The 20,268-nt window shown below is 41.1% G+C and overlaps 2 protein-coding genes across 15 annotated transcripts in view; one reads left to right on the top strand and one right to left on the bottom strand.

The window, feature by feature from the left end:
• Atg13 (autophagy related 13) overlaps window positions 1-11,381 on the bottom strand; it is a 50,338-nt gene extending 38,957 nt beyond the window's left edge. Inside the window, exons 1-2 of one of the 13 annotated variants that reach the window (XM_005330001.4) lie at window positions 10,901-11,374; window positions 10,215-10,327 (exon numbers count right to left, since the gene is read on the bottom strand). The gene's annotated coding sequence lies outside the window, so the exon portion shown is untranslated. Of the gene's footprint in view, window positions 1-10,214; window positions 10,328-10,900 lie in introns of all 13 variants that reach the window. The other 12 variants (XM_040284416.2, XM_040284417.2, XM_040284415.2 and 9 more) reach the window with 12 other exon arrangements.
• A 123-nt stretch (window positions 11,382-11,504) lies between these two features.
• On the top strand, window positions 11,505-19,933 carry Harbi1 (harbinger transposase derived 1). Of its 2 annotated transcripts, none has more exons than XM_005330002.4 (3): window positions 11,505-11,656; window positions 12,589-13,407; window positions 19,046-19,933. In XM_005330002.4, exons 2-3 carry the CDS (start codon window positions 12,738-12,740, stop codon window positions 19,423-19,425), a joined length of 1,050 nt encoding a protein of 349 aa, XP_005330059.1. In that variant the 5' UTR covers window positions 11,505-11,656; window positions 12,589-12,737; the 3' UTR covers window positions 19,426-19,933. The 2 variants fall into 2 exon arrangements, with proteins under 2 accessions (XP_005330059.1, XP_013216069.1); XM_013360615.4 differs by having other exon boundaries at window positions 11,528-11,703.
• Window positions 19,934-20,268: the final 335 nt, after the last annotated feature.

The raw sequence follows: 20,268 nt of genomic DNA on the forward strand, positions 1-20,268 counted from the left end.
TTAAACAGGATATATAAGAGAGAAAGAAGTGCCATACATAGTGTACACATCTGCAATTCCAGCTACTAGGGGGACTACAGCAGGTTGATGATAAGTTCAAGGCCAGCCTGTATAACATATCAGAAATGCTGTATCAAAAATAAAAAGGGGGCTGGGGATGTGGCTCAAGCGGTAGCGCGCTCGCCTAGCATGCGTGCGGCCCGGGTTCGATCCTCAGCAGCACCACATACCAACAAAGATGTTGTGTCCGCCGAGAACTAAGAAAAAAATAAATAAATGTTAAAATTCTCTCTCTCTGTCCCCCTCTCTCTCTCACTCTCTCTTTAAAAAAATAAATAAATAAATAAATAAATAAATAATAAATAAATAAAAAGGGCTGGAGATGTAGCACAATGGTAGGTTACCCTGAGTTCAATCCTTAGTACAGAAAAAGAAAATAAAGAAGAGAAAAAGCAATGTGTTAATCTAGGTGAAGGCTAGATGAAAATTCATTGTAATTTTCTTACATTTTCTCTGGAGAGCTAAAATTCTTCAAGAAAAAAAAATCAACTTAACAGAAAATTTGCCACCAAATATTCTACAACGGGGCTGGGGTTGTGGCTCAGCAGTGAAGTGCTCACCTGGCAAGCGTGGGGTGCCAAGTTTGATCCTCAGTACCACATAAAAATAAATAAATAAGATGGAGGTATCGTGTCCAATATAAAAAAAATATTTTAAAAAATATTCTACAACAGAGGAGGGAGGAGGAATGATACTGGCTAAATCATTGTGTCCAAATTATTTTGTACAAATATGTAACAACAAATCTTATCATATACAAATAAAATAGACCAACTTAAAAAAAAAAAAAAGACCTACAACAGCCAGGAGCCGTGCTACATGCCTGTAATCCCAGCAACTCAGAGGGCTGAAGTAGGAGTCCAGCCTCGAGCAAGAGGCTAGGCAATTTGGCAAGACCCTGTCTCAAAAAAAAGTTTTTTGGGGGCTGGGGATGTGGCTCAAGTAGTAGCACGCTCGCCTGGCATGCGTGCGGCCCAGGTTCGATCCTCAGCACCACATAGATGTTGTGTCTGCCGAAAACTGAAAAATAAATATTAAATAAAAATTCTATCTCTCTCTCTCTCTCTCTCTCTCTCTCAAAAAAAAAAAAAAATTGGGGGGGGGGGACGACGGGTACTGGGGATTGAACTCAGGGGCACTTGACCACTGAGCCACACTCCCAGCCCTATTTTGTATTTTATTTAGAGACAGGGTCTCACTGAGATGCTTAGTGCCTCACTTTTGCTGAGGGTGGCTTTGAACTCATGATCTTCCTGCCTCAGCCTCTTAACCCACTGGGATTACAAGCATGTGCCACTGTGCCTGGCCTGTCTCAATTTTTAAAAATAAAACAAAAAAGGCTGGGGATGTAGCTCAGTAGTAGAGGACCTCTCGGTTCAATCCCTGTACTAAAAAAAAAAAAAAAAAAAAAAAGGCACATTAAAATGTACGACTTAAGGTTTTATTAGTCACAAAGATATGAAGATCATCACCACCAATTTTGTAGAAAAGTTTCATCATACCAAAAGGAAATCTCAAATCTGAATCATCAGTCACTAACGTTCTTTCTGTCTCTATGGATTTTTTTATTCTGGAAAATTAATATAAATGAAATCATATAACATGTGACTTTCTAAAAATTATGTATTTTTTTTAGTTGTAAGCGGACACAATACTTTTATTTTACTTTTTTATATGGTATGAAGATCGAACCCAGTGCCTCATGTATGCCAGGCAAACGCTCTACCATTGAGCCACAGCCCCAGTCCCAACACGTGACCTTTTATGACTGGCTTTTTCACACAGCATATGTTTAAAAGGTTCAATCTATGTTGTAGGACACCATTCATTTTTATGGCTGAATAATATTCTACTATGTGGATATGGATACACATACAGCCATATCCATACATGCATATATACACAAATTCCACATTTTGTGTTTCCTTTCATCACTTGATGGCCTGAGTTATTGCGACTTTTTGGCTAGTATAAATAATACTGCTAAAAACATCTGTGTACAGTTTTTAGGTTAACATATGTTTTCAGTTCTCTTGGGTATATAACTAGAAGCTAAATTCCTGGATCATATGGTAATTCAACATTTAACTTTTTGAGGAACTACAAAACTGTTTTCCAATGCAGATGTACCATTTTACATTGAGTAGTGGGCTGAATTTGAAGATCTAGATATAAAATAAGAACAAAAGAGGCAGAGATCTCAGACTATATATAGGTTTCTTCCTTCATTTCCAAGTAATTCCCTATTTTTCAGTGACTCTCTGTTCTTTCATTCTATGATTCTATAATATACAATCCAGATAGATGTGCTACTGCTATATTTTATTTACAAGAAAGATGAATTTTTTTCTTTTATAAAACAATTAAATAGCTGGGTGTGGGGAGTGTGCCTATCTATAATCCCAGGAGGCCAAGGGAAGAGGATGGCAAATTCCAGGCCAGCGTGGGCAATACGGCAAGAACCTGTCTCAAAACTTTAAAATAGAAAAAAAAGCCTGGCCAGTGACACAAGCCTGTAATCCCAGCAACTCAGGAGGCTGAGGCAGGAGGATTACAAGTTCAAAACGGCCTTAGCAACTTGGTGAGATCCTCAGCAACTGAGTGAGGCCCTGTTTCAAAATAAAGAACAAAAAGGTTTGGAGATATGGCTTAGTTGTAAAGCATGACAATTCCAGAGACGACCAACTAGGGTCAAAATGTCACTGTTGAAAGTGAAGGAGCTGGGTGGTGTGATGGTGCATGCCTATAATCCCAGCAATTTGGGAGGCTGAGGCAGGAGGATCACAAGTTCAAAGCCAGCCTCAGCAACTTAGTGAGGCACTTAGCAACTCAGTGAGACCCCTATCTAAATAAAATATAAAAAAAGGGCCGAGGACTGGGGCTAGGGTTGTGGCTCAGTGGTAGAGTGCTCGTCTAGCATGGGTTTGATCCTCAGCTCCACATAAAACTAAATAAAATAAAAGTACTGTGTCCAACTATACTTAAAAAAAGGGTGTGGGAGGGAGCTGAGGATGTGGCTCAGTGGTTAAGAATCCCTGCGTTCAATCCTCAAGAAAAAGTGAATGAGTTGAACACCTGACTGGCGAACATTATAGTAGATGGACCTTCACTTCTCAAGGCAAACATTAAACAGCAATGTATTTGGAAATGACACTATTTCCTTTGTCATTTTCTGCTGGGAGACAACCTACTCTCTCCCTTGAGAAAGCTCTCTGCTTGACATTCACTTTACTTTCTCCTAAAATAAAGTTTTCTTGCGTAACTTTTGGTGTCCGATTTTAAAATTTTCTTTCACTGCAACAAAAGAATTGAAGTTTGGAGCTTCAGTTCCCTATCCTTCTGTGACAAATTTTCTCTCATCTCTCTGGTTATTTTTGTTTGTTTGTTTGGTGCCAGAAACTAAACACAGGGGTGCTTAATACTGAACCACAACTCCAGCTCCTATTATTTTTTTATTTTGAGACAGGGTCTCTCTAAGTTTTCAGGGTATTGCTAAGTTGCTGAGGCTGGCTTTGAACTTGAGATCCTCCAGCCTCAACCTCAAGTTGCTGAGATTATAGGTGCGGTACACACCCCCACCCAGTTTACAAATTCTCTTTGAGTATATACCCAAAAGTGGTTCATATAGTAATCCTATGTTTAAGTTTTTGAGAAACCACTATACTATTTTCCAAATCAACTGTACTCATTTTACATTCCCACCAAAACTAAAAAGGACTCCAATTTCTCAATCCTCACCCAATTTCTGCTATTTTCTCCTGCCCCCCTCCTTTTTTTTTTTTTAATAGTGGCCACTTTATTGGGAGTGAAGATATAAAATAAGACTCAGTCTTTATCCCCAGACCCTGTCAAAGGGCTCCAAAAAACTTGGAAATTGAGTGATAAGAGTTTTTGGCCTTCCATAAAACCGGAGTTGATGTTAATGAGTTAATTTAGGGTGGGGACACTAGAAAGCTTCAATATGGGACTAGTCATCAAAAAGATTAAGTGGATTACAGGGTTGTAATGTTTAGCCCTGCTCATGGGAGGGAGCAGGGTGGCTGGAGGATAAGCTCCATAAAAACTCTTGAATAACCAGATGTAATGCTTTCCAAGTTGCTGAACACCAATGTTAACACAAACCGTGGCACACCCATAGAGGGCATGGAAGCTCTGTACCCCTGACGGCCCCACCCCATACTTTGGCCTGTCGATCTCTTCTGGTATGTCATCTGTATCTTTTTTTATTATTATTTTTTAGTTCTCGGCGGACACAACATCTTTGTTGGTATGTGGTGCTGAGGATCGAACCCGGGTCGCACGCATGCTAGGCGAGCGCGCTACCACTTGAGCCACATCCCCAGCCCAATCTGTATCCTTTATAATATCCTTTTCAATAAACTGGCGAAAAAGTGCGTCCAACTGAGCATGGAGGTACATGCTTGTAATCCCGGTGACTTGCGAGGCTGAGGCAGAAGGATGGCAAGTTCAAAGCCACCTGAACAACTGAGACAATCTCAAAAATAAAATTTCAAGGGCTGGTAGAGTGCCTGCATAATATGCATAAGGCCCTGAGTTTTATTCTCAGTACCACAGGGGCAAGAAAAGAGGACAAAAAGTAACATTTAAAAACTCAAAAATAATTTTCCTTTTTTTTCTATTATTATCAAATGTAAAAAAAAAAATTAAAAAGGGAACTGGGTAGGGGCTGGGGTTGTGACTCAGTAGTATAGCGCTTGTCTGGCATGTGTGAGGCACTGGGCTAGATCCTCAGCACCACATAAAAAATAAATAGCCGGGTGTAGTAGCACATACCTATAATCCCAGCAGCTCAGGAGGCTTACACAGGAGGATCGTAAGTTCAAAGTCAGCCTAAGCAAGTCAGTTAAGACCCTGTCTCTAAATGAAATATAAAATAGGGCTGGGGCTGGGGATGTGGCTCAAGCGGTAGCGTGCTGGCCTGGATTGGATCCTCAGCACCACATACAACCAAAGATGTTGTTTCCGCCGAATAAATAAATAAATAAATAAATATTAAAATTTCTCTGTCTCTCTTTCTCTCTCCTCTCTCTTTAAAAAAAAAAAAAGATTCAAAAATAAATAAATAAAATAGGGCGGGAGATCTTGCTCAGTGGTTGAGTACCCCTGAGTTGAATCCCCAGTACCAAAATAAATAAAGGTATTGTGTCCATCTACAACTAAAAAAATATTTATTTTTTAAAAAAGGGCTTGGTAGCTGGGCATGGTCATGCATACCTAATCCCAAGGACTAGGACTGGGTAGGCTAGAGCAGGAGGAGCTCAAATTCATTGCCAGCCCCAGCAATTCTGCCAGACCCTCAGCAACTTAGTAAGACCCTGTCTCAAAATAAACACATAAAAAGGGTTCGGGATGTAGCTCAGTGGTAAAGTGACCCTGGGTTCAATCCCTAGTACCCAAACAAAATTATAAAAACAAAGCAAAAAAAAGGGTTGGGATGTAGCTCAACTGTAGAGTACTCTAGTTTTTGTTTGTTTTGTTTTGTTTTTTGTAGCTTTGGTACTGTGGATTGAACCCAGGGGCACTTTACCACTGAGCTATATCCCCAGCACTTTTCATTTTGACAAAGGGTCTTGCTAAATTTTTGAGATTGGCCTTGAATTTGGCAATTTTCTTGTCTCAGCCTCCTGAGTCCCTGGGATTATAGACATGGGACACTGTGCTGGGCAAAGTACCCCTGGGTTCAATATTCAATACTAAAAAAACAAAACAAAACTTTTTTTGGTGAATTCTGTGAGAATTTCCAGCAAATTACTGAACCTAAAGAAGGAATTGAGGGAAATCTGTAGTTGACTGGTTAAAAATGTAAGTGAAACATGGTAAGGTAGAACACATTTTTAGTCAGTTACTTGGGAGGCTGAGATAGGAGTATTGCTTTCGCCCAGAAGTTCACTAGCAGGTTGGGCAACAAAAAATATGTAGGTGAAAACCCAGCACTTACGATTCAGTTTTAATAATATGGGATAAGGAGCCAGGCATGGTGGCCCAGGCCTGTAATCCCAGTGGCTCGGGAGGCTGAAGCAGGAGGATTGCAAGTTCAATGCCACCCTCAGCAAAAGTGAGGCACTAAGCAACTTAGTGAGACCTTGTCTCTAAATAAAATACAAAAAAGGGCTGTGGATGTGGCTCAGTGGTCAGTACCCCTGGGTTCAATTCCTGGTACCCCCCAAAATTAAAAAATTAAAATGTGGGAAAAGGTCATCCTAGCTCACAAATTCTTGGTACAATTTTTCATATAAGATGTTGGGCACATATTTAAAACAAACTAGGCACAGCTGGGGATTTGGATCAGAATGGAACACTTACCTGGCATGCTTAAGACCCTGGGTTTTAACACTCAGCAAAGAAAAACAAACAAACAAACAAAAGGTATTCATAGAGGACTGGGAATATAACTCAGTTGGTAGAGTACTTGCTTTCCATGCACAAAACCTTGAGTTCAATCCCCAGCACCATAAAAAAAAATAATTAAAATTTAAAAGTCAATTTTTAAAAAAGGTATTCATGGAGACAAACTAAAAATGATTTATTGATTCCCTTTCTCAAAAAATATAAAATGGCTGGAGCGGAGCACAGTGTATATGCCTATAATCCCAGTGATTTAATAGGTTAAGGCAGGAGGATCCCAAGGTTGAGGCCAGCCTCAGCAATTTATCAAGGATTTAAACATAATTTAGCAAGCCCCTAAGCAATTTAGCAAGACCCTGTCTCAAAAATAAAAAATCGCAGGGCATGGTGGCATATGCCTGTAATCCCAGTAGCTAGGGATTTTCTTTTTTTGTTTTTAGTACTGAAGATTGAATCAGGGACACTTGACCACTGGGCTATATCCCAAGTCTTTTTTTAAATATATTTTTTAGACATTGATGGATCTTTATTTTGTTCATTTGTTTATATCCAAAGCTGAGAATCGAACCCAGTGCCTTACACATGCTAGGCAAATGCTCTACCACTGAGCCACAACCCTAGCTCTTATCCCAAGCCTTTTTTATGTTTTTATTTTGAGACAGGTCTCACTCTGTGCTTAAGGCCTCCCAAAATTGCTGGTTGGCCCTGAACTTGCAATCCTGTCTCAGCCTCCCCGACCCCTGGGATTAAATGTGTGAGGGGGCTGGGGATGTGGCTCAAGCGGTAGCGCTCTCGCCTGGCATGTGTGCGGCCGGGGTTCGATCCTCAGCACCACATACAAACAAAGATGTTATGTCCGCTGAGAACTAAAAAATAAATATTAAAAAATTCTCTCTCTCTCTCTGTCAAAAAAAAAAAAAATGTGTGAGGAACTGCATCCCACTACCTTTCACATTCTTATCTCAGGTCCAAGGAATATTACATAAACAGCTCATGCTCCAGGCAAGGTGGTACAGGCCTATAATTCCAAAGACTTGGGCTGAGCTAGAAGATGGCAAATTCAAGGTCAGCCTGGGTAATTTAGCAAGACCCTGTGTCAAAATAAAAAGGGCCAGGGATGTAAATTAGTGGTAAAGCACCTCTGGGTTTAGTCCCCAGTATTGCAAAAAGTAAAAAAATAATAATAATAATAATAATTAAATAAAAGTGAATAGATTGATTGTGAATTTGGCTACAGGAAAATTCCCAATACTGGCTGGGGAATATTTCAGTGACAGAGCATTTGCTTAGCATGCCGGATATCCTGTCCTGGGTTCAATCCCACACTGCCATAAAACCAAAATAAATAAAAAGGAAAAATTCTAATGTGATATTGCCTATATCCAAATAACTAGAAATAAACAGTGAAAAGTTAACCATGTGTAAATTAAGAACCTTTCAATAATAAGCCCTGAAATAAAAACCAACATCACAAATTATCTAGAAATTAACAAAATGCAGAATATTTGGCATCAAAACAAATGATACAATAAAATGAGAATTCAGAGGTAAATTTATATACTTAAATACCTTTATAATTAATACTCAAATATTAATTTCTGGAAACCAGAAAGAAAGCAAAATAAATCCAAAATAAATTGAAAGAGGGAAAAAAGTCTATGCTTAATTAACTAGAAGTAATTTAAAAAACAATCCAAATAATAAGGTCAACCTCTGGTTTCTTTAAAATTCCAAGACACATAAATTAGTAGTGAAAACATCCTTAAACCAGGTAGGGTGGTGCACACAGATAATCCCAGTGAAAGGGGAAGCAGCCTCAGTAACTTAGTCAAGCCTTAAGCAATTTAGTGAGATACTACCTCAACATAAACATTAAAAGTGTTGGGCATGTAGCTCAATGTTTAAGGGCTCCAGGGTTAAATACCCAGTACCAAAAACAAAAAACTTTAAGCCTCTATTTCAATGAGGGTATCTAATCTAAGTAAGCATCTAGAATTATCTCCAAATGACCTAGTAACTGTTGCAATACAAAGGAAATTAGGATAAAGGAGATGGGAACATGATAAGATTACTAAAAACAAAAAATTATTTTTAACTCTATTTCTTTCACATGTATATAAACAAAAAAGGAAAGTAGTATTTTATAACATAGTGACACTAAATTATCACTTTCAATAATTCTTGATTCATTTTATTTTCACTAAGAAGATAACAAATTATCAACAGTACAACAGTACAATTGAGTTGTTATTCTAAGCAGTGGTGATTCACATTCTTATCCCTTCTCTTGTGACCAAGGGCATATGAGGGACACCATTAGGATAAAACAAACTATCTGTACAATCTACACTGGCCTTCAGAGAAAGTTTAAAACAACTAATTATTTTTAAATAATTTTAAGCCTATCTTGGTGGCACACGCCTGTAATCCCAGGACTCAGGAGGCTCAAGTAGGAGGATTGAAAATTCAAAGCCAGCTTCAGCAACTTAGTGAGGTCCTAAGCAATTTAGTGAGTTCCTGTCTCAATATAAAACATAAAATGGCTAGGGATGTGCTCAGTGGTTGAGTGCCCCTGGGTTTAATCCTTCGTACCAAAAAAAAAAAAAAAAGTAAATAAACAGTAAAATATAAAAAGGGTTGGGGGAAGCCAGTCACAGTGGTGAACACCTGTAATCCCAGCAACTCGGGAGGCTGAGAGGATTGATTGCAAGTTCAAGGCCAAGCTCAGTAACTTAGTGAGGCCCTAAGCAACTTATCTCAAAATTTAAAAAATTAAAAGGGCTGGAGTGAAGCTCAGTGGTAAAGAGAAAAAAAAAAATTCTTAGCTGGGCAAAGTGGTGCAAGCCTATAATCCCACCTACTAGGGAGGCTAATGCAGGGGGATGGAAAGTTGCTGGCTAAACCGTGCAATTTAGCAAGACCCTGTCTCAAAATAAAAGTAAAAATGACTACAACGTAGTTCATTGGTAAAGCCCTTTCTCAACACTCAACAAACAAGGCCTGGAATCAACATCCAGAACTATAAAAAATAAAAATAAATAAATAAACACTGATAATACTTCTCCTGAGCCATAAAATAGAAAGTTGAAAACAAACCTTATAATTTACAGTTATAATATCCAATGATAAGGATACAGTATCCAACAAGGGCTAATACTCATAAAACACACACAAAAAAAACTTCAAAGTTGACAGAGTTTAAAGAAAGGGTCTGTTGTATTCTGGGTGCAGTGGTGCAAGCCTATCATCCCAGTGACTTGGAAGGCTAAGGCAGAAGGATGGCCAGCCTCAGAAACCTAAAAAGTCCCTGTCTAAAAATAAAAAAATATATAACTCAGTAGTAATGCACCCCTGTGTCCAATCCCCAACACCAAAGGGGGGAAAAAAGGGTCTGTTTTTTCTTATTATGTACATCTCCTAGTGATGGTATTCAAAATATTCTTCCATGATAGAAGAGTTATAAAGTAAATGGAATGAGATAACAGGTACTTTTAGGCTGGGTGCAGTATGGCCCATCTGTATTCCCAGCAATGCTGGAGGCTGAGGCAGTTCGAGGCCAGCCTGGACAATTTAGTGACTCTGTCTCAAAAAAGAAAAGGGGGCTGGATTTGCAGTACCAGCACCAGGGTACTTTCAAATGCTTTACTTTTGATTTTTCTTTCTTTCTTTTTTCTTTTAGGTATGGGATGGCCAGCGGAGGATGAAATACCAACTGGAAGATAATTGACTGGGTAAGTGAAAACCGTGATGTATTAGTGATGAACCAAAGAAGGTACTTAACCACTTACCCAGAGATTTAATTAATGTGAATGGATCGCAGGCTTCCAGAGGTCGTTCCACTGCCAGTAAGATAGTCGTGAACCTTGGGTCCCCTTTTTCACTAGTCAACAGTCACCCTCACCTACACGCGGGGTACATATCAACAAATCTTGACTGGATGAAAACCTACCTCATTCATATTGGTACCCAACCCCGGAGTTAATGGCCCCAAAAATTACAACGAAAAGCCTAACGACCTAACCCAAAGAGTTGAGAAAGTAGAGAAGAAAGCTCTGCGGGTCTCCGTAAAGACTGGGAACAATTAAAAGCCAACGGGGCTGGGCGCGGGGGCGCACGCCTGGAATCCCAGCAGCACGGGAGGCTGAGGTAGGAGGATCTAGAGTTCAAAGCCTCAAGCAACTTTGCGAGGCTCTAACAACTTAGCGAAAACCTGTCTCTAAATAAAATACAAAAAGGTCTGGGGATGTGGCTCAGTGGTTAAGGGCCTCTGAGTTCAATCCCCAGCACCGCCCCCCTCTCAAACCAACTGGGCCTACACCAACTCAATTTCCCCAACAGAACTTAGAGACTCAAGGGACGAAACCTCAGCTAAATAGGCTTCGGCTTCCACAAGGTGGCCGACGGGCCGCAGATCCATAGCCTCCCACCCGGGGGCGCTGAGAGATCTGGGGGTACCCTCCCCCAAAGTTAGTACCTGGAAAGCTGCGGCACAGAGAGCGGCTCGGAGTTCTCATTCCGGAGGCCGGGGCCTGGGACCCGCCAGCCGCGCCACCTGGCTGAGTGTTCCGCGCTCCGGGGCTGCAGTGACAGCCCAGGTCGCAGATACCTCGTGCCTGAGGAAGCTCCCGGATCGCAGCCCCCCAGGCGTTTCGCTCGCAGCACTGAGCAAGTTGTCTCAATCACTTTGACTGGTCCTTTTCAGGACTCCCCTTACCGGTCAAACGATCACCCTTGCCTTAACCCAGCAGCCGGTCGCTCCCCGGCGCCGCCATCGTTAGTGTTTGTTTTCATCCGCTTCAGTGCTGGCGGTGGGGAGGGAGAGAGTTAGGCGGAAATCCACCTACCCAACCTCGTCCGCACTTTCGCTACACCAAAAAAAGCACTACTTAGTCCTTTGGATACCCAAAATCTCCACAAAAAAAAGTATATCTCCTCTATAAAAGGCTTCCTAGGAGAATTTTTCATGCCCCTCAGGAGCAAAAAATACCGAATGAGAGGTGTTTTTGAAACACCGAGACCGTTGGAGAGCCGTGTGGAATGTGCGGAGACGAACCGTAGGCCATGGCGGCAGCGGCAGTGAGGACGCGGCGTGGGGCGGGCGCTGACGCCAAGGGGGTGGTGCCGCTGTTGCGCCCCGTGGCAGCCTGTGTGCAGCCGCCGGTTCCGGAGGAGGGCCGGCCTGTGCTGGGTGGGTGGAGTATCCGCCTGGTAACCTGGCAGCCACAGCGAGGTGGGTGACTAGCCTTGGGACGTTTTGGCGGTCGCCGTCAGACTTCGGTATCCCCCGGCCTTTTTATTTTTTTATTTATTTATTTTTTGGGGGTAGTGGGTTTTGAACTCCGGGGCACTCGACCACTGAGCCCCCTCCCCAGTCCTATTTAGAGACAGGGTCTCACTCAGTTGCTTAGCGCCTAGCCTTGCAGAGGTTGGTTTTGAACTGGAGATCCTCCTGTCTCAGCCTCCAGAGCCGCTGGGATGACGGGCGTGGGCCACCGCGCCGGGCTGGGTATCCCTTGTTAACGCGCCTTTGTAAAAGTGGCGGAGTCGCCTCCTAATCTGGCTCTCTCCACCTCTCCCTTGGCGCCTTCCTTTCAAACCGACTGGACTTCCTTCCCAGCCTTTAGCCTTTCCGTTTGGATTTCTTTTGGTGAGGGCACAGCCTAGTTTTGTAGCAGTGCGCGTCCCCAGACTGGGTAGTGCATTGCTAAACTTTTTTTCCTCCTCTCTTCTCCCGTGCCCTTCCGCACCCTCGTGAAACTGGTTTGACACCCCGATATCTGTCTGGTATTTATCGTGTAGACCCATGGGACTCTGGATAACAAACGTATGACTAATTCTTAACCAAGGTCGTTATGACTTCTCATCTGTTTTGTGGCTTGTATAGATAGGAGCATCCTTCTTTTATCTTGCCATAATTGTGCCATCACCCCCACTAATCTTTTGCTGTTCTCAGTTGAAATGCCAGGTGTTAAATGAACCATCGAACTTAACTCCCATTATCCTTCAAACCAGACCAAGTTTGTCGTGCAGCCATGAACTTGTAGATACAATCCCTTTTGCCTCAACAAAAATGGATGGACTCAAAATGTGCTGTTGTAGCGTTTGAGCCACTTTAATGTCTTTGGTAGGTTTCTAATTTTTTTTTTCTTTTAACCTTTACAGACAGAAGATTATAAATGTCAGAACCATTTAACTGGTGGTTAGCTGTTGAATTCTGACACTTCCTTAAATACCTTCTTGTACCAACATCCTCATTGGGAAGAGTTCAGAAAAAGTAGCAGATAGAAGGAGAGACAACATTCACATTTGGTATGGCTATACCCATAACTGTTCTTGATTGTGATCTCTTGCTATATGGCCGAGGTCACCGGACATTGGACCGTTTTAAACTGGACGATGTAACTGATGACTACTTGATGTCTATGTATGGGTTTCCTCGCCAATTCATTTATTATTTGGTGGAGCTCTTGGGGGCAAGTCTTTCTAGACCTACACAAAGATCCAGGGCTATTAGCCCAGAGACACAAATCCTCGCAGCATTGGGCTTTTATACCTCAGGTTCCTTCCAGACTCGAATGGGAGATGCTATTGGAATTAGTCAGGCCTCTATGAGTCGTTGTGTTGCCAATGTCACAGAAGCACTTGTGGAAAGGGCCTCACAGTTCATTCACTTTCCAACTGATGAAGCATCCACACAGGCCCTGAAAGATGAATTCTATGGGTTGGCAGGGATGCCAGGGGTGATAGGCGTGGTTGACTGTATCCATGTGGCAATCAAGGCACCAAATGCTGAAGACCTCTCCTATGTGAACCGCAAGGGTCTGCATTCTTTAAACTGCCTGATGGTGTGTGACATCAGAGGAGCACTAATGACTGTGGAGACAAACTGGCCAGGTAGCCTACAGGACTTTGCTGTGCTGCAGCAGTCTTCTCTGAGCAGTCAATTTGAAGCTGGGATGCACAAAGAGAGCTGGCTTCTTGGTAAGTCTGCAGGTATAAATCTTTGTCATAGAAAAATTATGTAGTAGAGTAGAATGAAGTATTCGAGTCTACAGATCTGAATCTGAGTCCTTTGAAATTTTTGTAAGATCTCAGGTAAAAATGCTCTGAGCATTAATTTTTGTTCTCATTCTCCTTCTCCTTCTTCTTCTTCTTCTTCTTTTTTGCGTGTGTGTGTGTGTGTGTGTGTGTGTGTGTGTGTGAGAGAGAGAGAGAGAGAGAGAGAGAGAGAGAGAGAGAGAGAGAGAGAGAGAGAGAAGAGATGCTGAAGCTCAAATCCAGGGCCTGCATGCCAGGCAAGTACTCTACCATTGATCTACACCCTGAGCCCCTGATCCTTAATAGTTTAAAATAATGAACATTTAAAAAGACACTTACTAAGGCTGGGTGTGATGGCACATGTCTGTAACCTCAGTGACTCAGAAGGCTGAGGCAAGAGGATCAAAAATTTGAGGGTAACCTAGGCAATTTAGTAAGACCCTATCTCAAAAAATAAAACAAAGGACTGGGGCCATAGCTCAGTAGTATAGCACCTCTGGTTTCAATCTCTACTACAGGAACAACAATAAAAAAAGACATTTACTTAAATTTAAAAACATTATTTGACCCAGGTTTCCACTTCCAAGGATTTATTTTAGATATTCATGTTCATAAGTATGCAAAACTAAATTTTGTATATATATATATATTGTATATAAAACTTTGCACTGCCCACTAGGCATGACAGCATGCACCTGTAATCCTAGATACTCAGGAGGCTTAGGCAGAAGATTTGTAAATTCAAAGCCAGTCTGGGAAATTTTAGGGAAACCCTGTGTCCCAATAAAAAATAAGCCAGGCTGAGTGCCATAAGCTTGTAATCCCAGCAGCTCTGGAGGCTAAAGCAAGAGGATTGCAAGTTCAAGTCCAACCTCAGCAATTTACTGAGGTCTGAAGCAACTTAGTGAGACCCTATCTCAAAAACTAAAAAGGGCTGGGGATGTAACAGCTCAGTGGTAAACACTCCTGGGTGTGATCCCCAAAACCCCAATACCAAACAAAACAGAAATCCCAAATCCTTGAGCCTGACAGCTTAGTTTTTAGTTTTTAGTTTAGGGTAGAGGTGGGAGAGATGGATATTGCAACATTTAAGGTTGCAATTTGGTCCCAGGCCACATGCTAAGCAGGAAGAAACCTAGAAAAATATACCCATGGAATTTGAAAAAGTGGAAACTGACTACCTTAGAAATACCCTTAGAAAGTCTCCATGAGCTCTAAACAGGAAAACTAGTTTGAGAACCCCTGATTTGTATAATGTTTCACAGATTTTCAAGATAAAAAGACTCATATAATTCAGGGTAGTGGTGTTCACCTGTGATCCCACTGACTTGAGAGGCAGAGGCAAGTTTGAGAGGCTAGCCTCGGCAACTTAGTGAGACCCTCAGTAATTTAAAAAAACCCTTTCTCAAAAAAAAAAAAAAAAAAAAAAAAGGACTGGAGATACAGCTCACTGGTAAAGCCTCATCGCTGGGTTCAATCCTCATTACTAAAATAAATAAATGAATTGTATGGCTGGGAATACATATATAGCTCAGTGGTAGAGCACTTGCCTACTCTAGTGGGAGAACCTGGGTTCAATTCCCAGGCTGGGGGGAAAAAAAAGCCAGGTACCTTCGCTTATATCTGTAATCCCAGCATCTGCAGGCTGAGGCAAGAGGATTACAGGTTCAATGCCAGCCTCAGCAATTTAGCAAGGCCCTAAGAAACTTAGCAAGACCCTGTCTCAAAGTAAAAAATGAAGACGGTTGGGGATGTGGCTCATTAATAGAGCACCCCTGAATTCAATTTCCAGAATCACAAAAAACAAAACTCAGGAATGAGAATTTTCAAGGATACATCATAGACATCCATTTTTAACAAGTGTGTTGAATGATTTTTATGATTGGAAGATAGTGGTCTCTAGAGGATGTGTGGACAATGGAATAAAAAAGGTTCATAAGAGTATGAGGAATGACAAGCTGCTCAAAAGAGGTATTTTAATGAGAGTAACAAACATTAGAAAGCTGATTGTATCTTCACACCATCAGATTTGTGAAATATTCTAGATATATCAAACTTAGAACAAGATTTGAATTTCCTTTGTTTCTTTAGCATATATTCACTTAAGAGTATATCCCTTCCTGTCCTCATTCTCATCTATCTCTTCTGGGTGCATTACCTAAATTCTCCTCCTCTAAATATACCCACTCCTGGAAATGATTCAGCCAGAGTTCTTATTTTGTCAGTTCTTGGCCTAGTCCTGTTAAGCAGCTTTGGATAAAATCTGCCAGAATGTCTTGTGGATGACTGATCATATAAGCAATTATAATCTGTTTAAACAATTCTGATCCTAATCCCCTCTTAAGTGTCTGTTTTACAGTGATGTTCACAGTCTAACCAGTTGATGATGGTGGAACATTTTAGGAAATTAACTGGGTGGCCTGTATATCTCCCTCCATTTGAGGACCATACTATTTCTTAGAGAAATCATAACAAATATTATTTAACATCTCTGCTTTTAGGCATTCATCATAGATGTTTATCTTAGTTCCTTTTATGGCATTTACCATTATTTTAGTGATTCTGAATCTGAAATTAGCATTTAGTGACTAAGCTCTTCCCCTTGCCTGAGATATCAAAGGATGGATGACATATATTTTGATCTTCTTGTTTGTAAAATGAATTTAATGTCGAACCTGGTAGAGTTGGGATTGGATAATAAGAAATAATATTTAAAAGTGTCTAGCACAACCTGACACATGCCTGTAATCCCAGCTACTTGGGAGGCTGAAGCAGGAGGATGACAAATTCAAGGCCAGCCTGGACAATTTAGCAAGACCCTGTTTCAAAATAAAAAGTGAAAAGGGTTGAGGATGTAGCTCGGTAGTAGAGTGGCCCTGGGTTCAATACCTAGAACCACACAGAAAGCAGGGGAGGGAAGATAGGGAAGGAGAGATGGAAAGAGGAAGGAAGCAGGGAGGGAAACAACAACGTTTGTGGTCCTGGGGATTGAACCCAGGGGCACTCTACCACTGAGCTCTATGCCCAGTCCTTTTTATTGTTTGTTTTGAGACAAGTTCTCTATAAATTGTGGAGGCTGGCCTGGAACTTGTGTTCCTCTCACCTTAACCTCTGCAGTTACTATGATTTCTTTATAGGTGTGTGCCACCACACTCAACACAACAATATCAGTTTCTTAAATTTGGTGTTTTAATAGGGATGAGGTCAATTGAAAGAATAGGTCATACTAAGAAGGAAAAAAAGTCAACTAAGTATAAAATTTTAAAATTTTGTGTGGCTTTCCAGTTATTTGCAGTTAATCCAGTTAGAAATATTAGTTCCTAAAAGAAACTAGTCCTCTATTTTTGGAACAGTACCCAGCACTAAACAATCCATATTATTTACTGTAATTGATGGTGGGTCAGAAGCACAGTGATTGTGCAAGTTGGTACTCCAGGGCCTATTGTCTGTCTCAGATTTCTAACAGGATGTGGCTCTGTGTGAGACACTTCATCTGCCAGACACAGTGAGTCAGGACAATTAAACATTATAGAATCATTATGCTGTTAGGACATTGCACCCCAGTTTTGTTTGTTTTTGTTAGCACTTCCCAGGATCATTTGATAAGGAAGTCACTTAAGGGGAATGCCTTGTGTGTGTTATTTTAGTATTTTTTTTTGTAGTTGTAGATGGACAGCATGTCTTTATTTTATTTGTTTATTTTAATGTGGTGCTGAGGATCTAACCCAGTGCCTCACATGTGCAAGGCAAGCGCTCTGCCACTGAGCTACAGCCCCAGCCCTTATGTGTGTTATTTTAATTGACTTCTGATTACATTTCCTTCTCACTCTTTATACATCATTATATTTATGTTCTCCCTATTAATGTAAAATTCTTCCATTCCTCTGTGACAAAACCATGTTCCAGTTCTATTGCAATAGCTAGGAAGGCAGAACACCTGAGTTCTGATCACTACCACACATGCTGGGACTTTTATCCTCCTCAGCTCTAGAAAGATAAATTATTGTGCCATGGAATACTTTGAAATTCCTATTTTTCAGGAATTGTCAGATCTGAAAGCCTAGTGATAAAGTAATCCCAATTGTTTTGGGATCTTCTGGTAGAATTCTCTTTTTCTTTCTTTTCTTTTCCCCTCCCTCCCTCTCCCACCCTTCTCCCCCCTTTATTCAGTACTGGGGATTGAATCCAAAGTTGTTTTATCACAGAGCTACATTCCCAGTACTTTTTATTTTGAGACAGGGTATCTGTACTTGCTGCATCAAACTTGGGATGCTCCTTTCTTGACTTCCTTGTAGCTGGGATTATGGGCACATGCCAGCATGCTGGAAATACTCTTTTTCTCTGTTGTATTTTTCTTGCTCTTTAGAGATTTTGAAGATTGGCATGCTTTTGATTGTTTTTTTATGGTATTGGGCATTGAACTCTGGGGCTCTCTAACACTGAGCTATATCCCCAACTCTTTTGTTATTATTGTTATTGTTGTTACTGGAGATTGAACCCAGGGGCACTTAATCACTGAGTTACATCTTCAGTCCTTTTTTAATTTAAAAATTATTTGGTTTATTTTGAGACAGGGTCATGCTAAGTTGTTTAGGGTCTTGCTAAATTGCTGAAGCTGACCTCAAACATGTGCTCCTCCTGCTGCAGCCTCCTGAGTTGCTGAGATTATAGGCATGCACCACTGGGACCGATGCTATTTGATAGAAGGATATTTAGTCTTTTATTAAAAAATATCTCTGAATTTGAAAAATCCATGGGTGGGTTAGGGTTGTGGCTCAGTGGTAGAGCGCTCGCTTAACGTGTGAGGCACTGGGTTCGATCCTCAGCACCACATAAAATAAAAAATAAAGATATTGTGTCCACCTATAAGTAAGAAATAAATATTTTAAAAAAGAAAAAGAAAGAAAAATCCATGGGTTTGGGGTATAACTCAAAGGTAGAATGCTTGACTTGCACAAGGCCCTGGGTGTAATCCCCAGCCCTCAAAAACTACAAAAACCCTGGAATTTTATTTCCTTCAGTTCCTCCACCTTTTTCCTGTATTTTTTTCAGATTTGGCTTTTGTTAGCTCTCAGCTTTTTTTTTTTTTTCCCTGTTGGTTTTAACCAAGGATATTCCCAGCCAAGACTCGTGTCTTAAGCTCGTGACTTTGGCAAGCTTTCTTTTTACCACAACATTTTTCTCTTGTTGTTTCTGGTGTGCTTGGTTCCAAAGGCTGTGTGTATGTGTGTGTGTGTGTGTGTGTGTGTGTGTGTGTGTGTGTGTGTGTGAGAGAGAGAGAGAGAGAGAGAGAGAGAGAGAAAGAGATTGTGAATGGGGATTGAACCCAGGTGCTCTCGAACACTAAGCGACATTCCCAGACTTTTTTTTTTTTCTTTGGACAGTCTTGCTATGTTTTCCAGTCTGGTCTTGAACTTGTCATCCTCTTGCCTTAGCCTCCTGAGTAGCTGGGATTACAGCAGTGCACCACTGCACCTGGTTCATTATATTTTCTTGTCCATCCTCAATATCTTTCAGAATTTTACTTCTTACTTGTAATACACTTATAATCACTTATGATTTCTTTGGGCCTTCCACACAGGTGACAGTTCCTTCTTTCTCCGCACTTGGCTTATGACGCCACTTTCCATGCCTGAAACTCCAGCTGAAAATCGGTATAACATGGCCCATTCTGCAACTCACAGTGTGATTGAGAAGACTTTTCGAACCCTCTGCTCCCGTTTCCGCTGCCTGGATGGATCCAAGGGGGCACTTCAGTACTCACCAGAGAAGTCCAGCCACATCATCTTGGCTTGTTGCGTCCTCCACAACATCTCTTTGGAGCATGGAATGGATATTTGGTCCTCTCCAATGATGAAACCCATGGAACAGCCCCCTGAGGAAGAGTATGAGCACATGGAGTCTCTGGACTTAGAGGCTGACCGTATCCGTCAGGAGCTGATGCTTACTCATTTTAGCTAATGTAGAAGACAGGGAGGAGACTTTCCAGAAGGAATTGTGACAAATGTTCCCCCTCACCACCCCCTACACAGTTCTATCATCCAGCATGACTGAGTGTGCAGACACTTGTCAAAAATTGACATTTAATCTGTGTGTTTTAGAAGGGTCGGAGCTATGCCAGAATATCTTGATTCATTTGAAAATGTGTCAACCAAACAGAAGCCAAGTCAAGGGTTTCCTACTATCTAGTGAACTCCAGGTTGAGCACCACTCATTTGAAAGTGCAGTGGTTGCAAGCATTTATGATTATTCCTACAAAGTTATACTAAAGTGGGGAACTACACAGCAAAAACATTTTTTTTATTTTCAATTATTTGGTATTTCAAATGAAAACAATAAATAGTTGTCCCAAATTATATGGGTGATACTTTAGTTTTTCTTCTTTGTTGCCTATGTAGGTAAATGTGAATAGTGAATTGACCATTTGAGGGAATGGTCTTCTAATACAAGTAAATGGCAATTGATCTGAGTTCGTGGCTTTGTGTTTTATTTGTTAGTACTGTGGATTAAACCCAGGGCCTCACAAATGCTAGGCAAGCACTCTGTCACTAAGCTATAACCCCAACTCTTTATATGTGTGTGTGTGTGTGTGTGTGTGTGTGTGTGTGTGTGTGTGTGTGTGTGTTGTACTGGGGATTGAACCTAAGGGTGCTTTACCACTGAACTACATCTTTAGCCTTGGCTGGTTGATTGGTTTTTATTGGATATGGGGGATTGAACTCTGGGGTACTAGGTAAGCAACACATCTCCAGCCCTATTTTGTATTTTATTTAGAGACAGGATCTTACTGAGTTGCTTAGTGCC

This window comes from Ictidomys tridecemlineatus, chromosome 4, assembly GCF_052094955.1.
Source record: "Ictidomys tridecemlineatus isolate mIctTri1 chromosome 4, mIctTri1.hap1, whole genome shotgun sequence".
NCBI lineage: Eukaryota > Metazoa > Chordata > Mammalia > Rodentia > Sciuridae > Ictidomys > Ictidomys tridecemlineatus.

Coding starts and splice junctions, on each gene's coding strand:
- Harbi1 (XM_005330002.4), top strand. CDS start 12,738: ATGGCTATACCCATAACTGTTCTTGATTGTGATCTCTTGCTATATGGC. Junction 13,408..19,045: donor CAAAGAGAGCTGGCTTCTTG/GTAAGTCTGCAG, acceptor CCTTCCACACAG/GTGACAGTTCCTTCTTTCTC.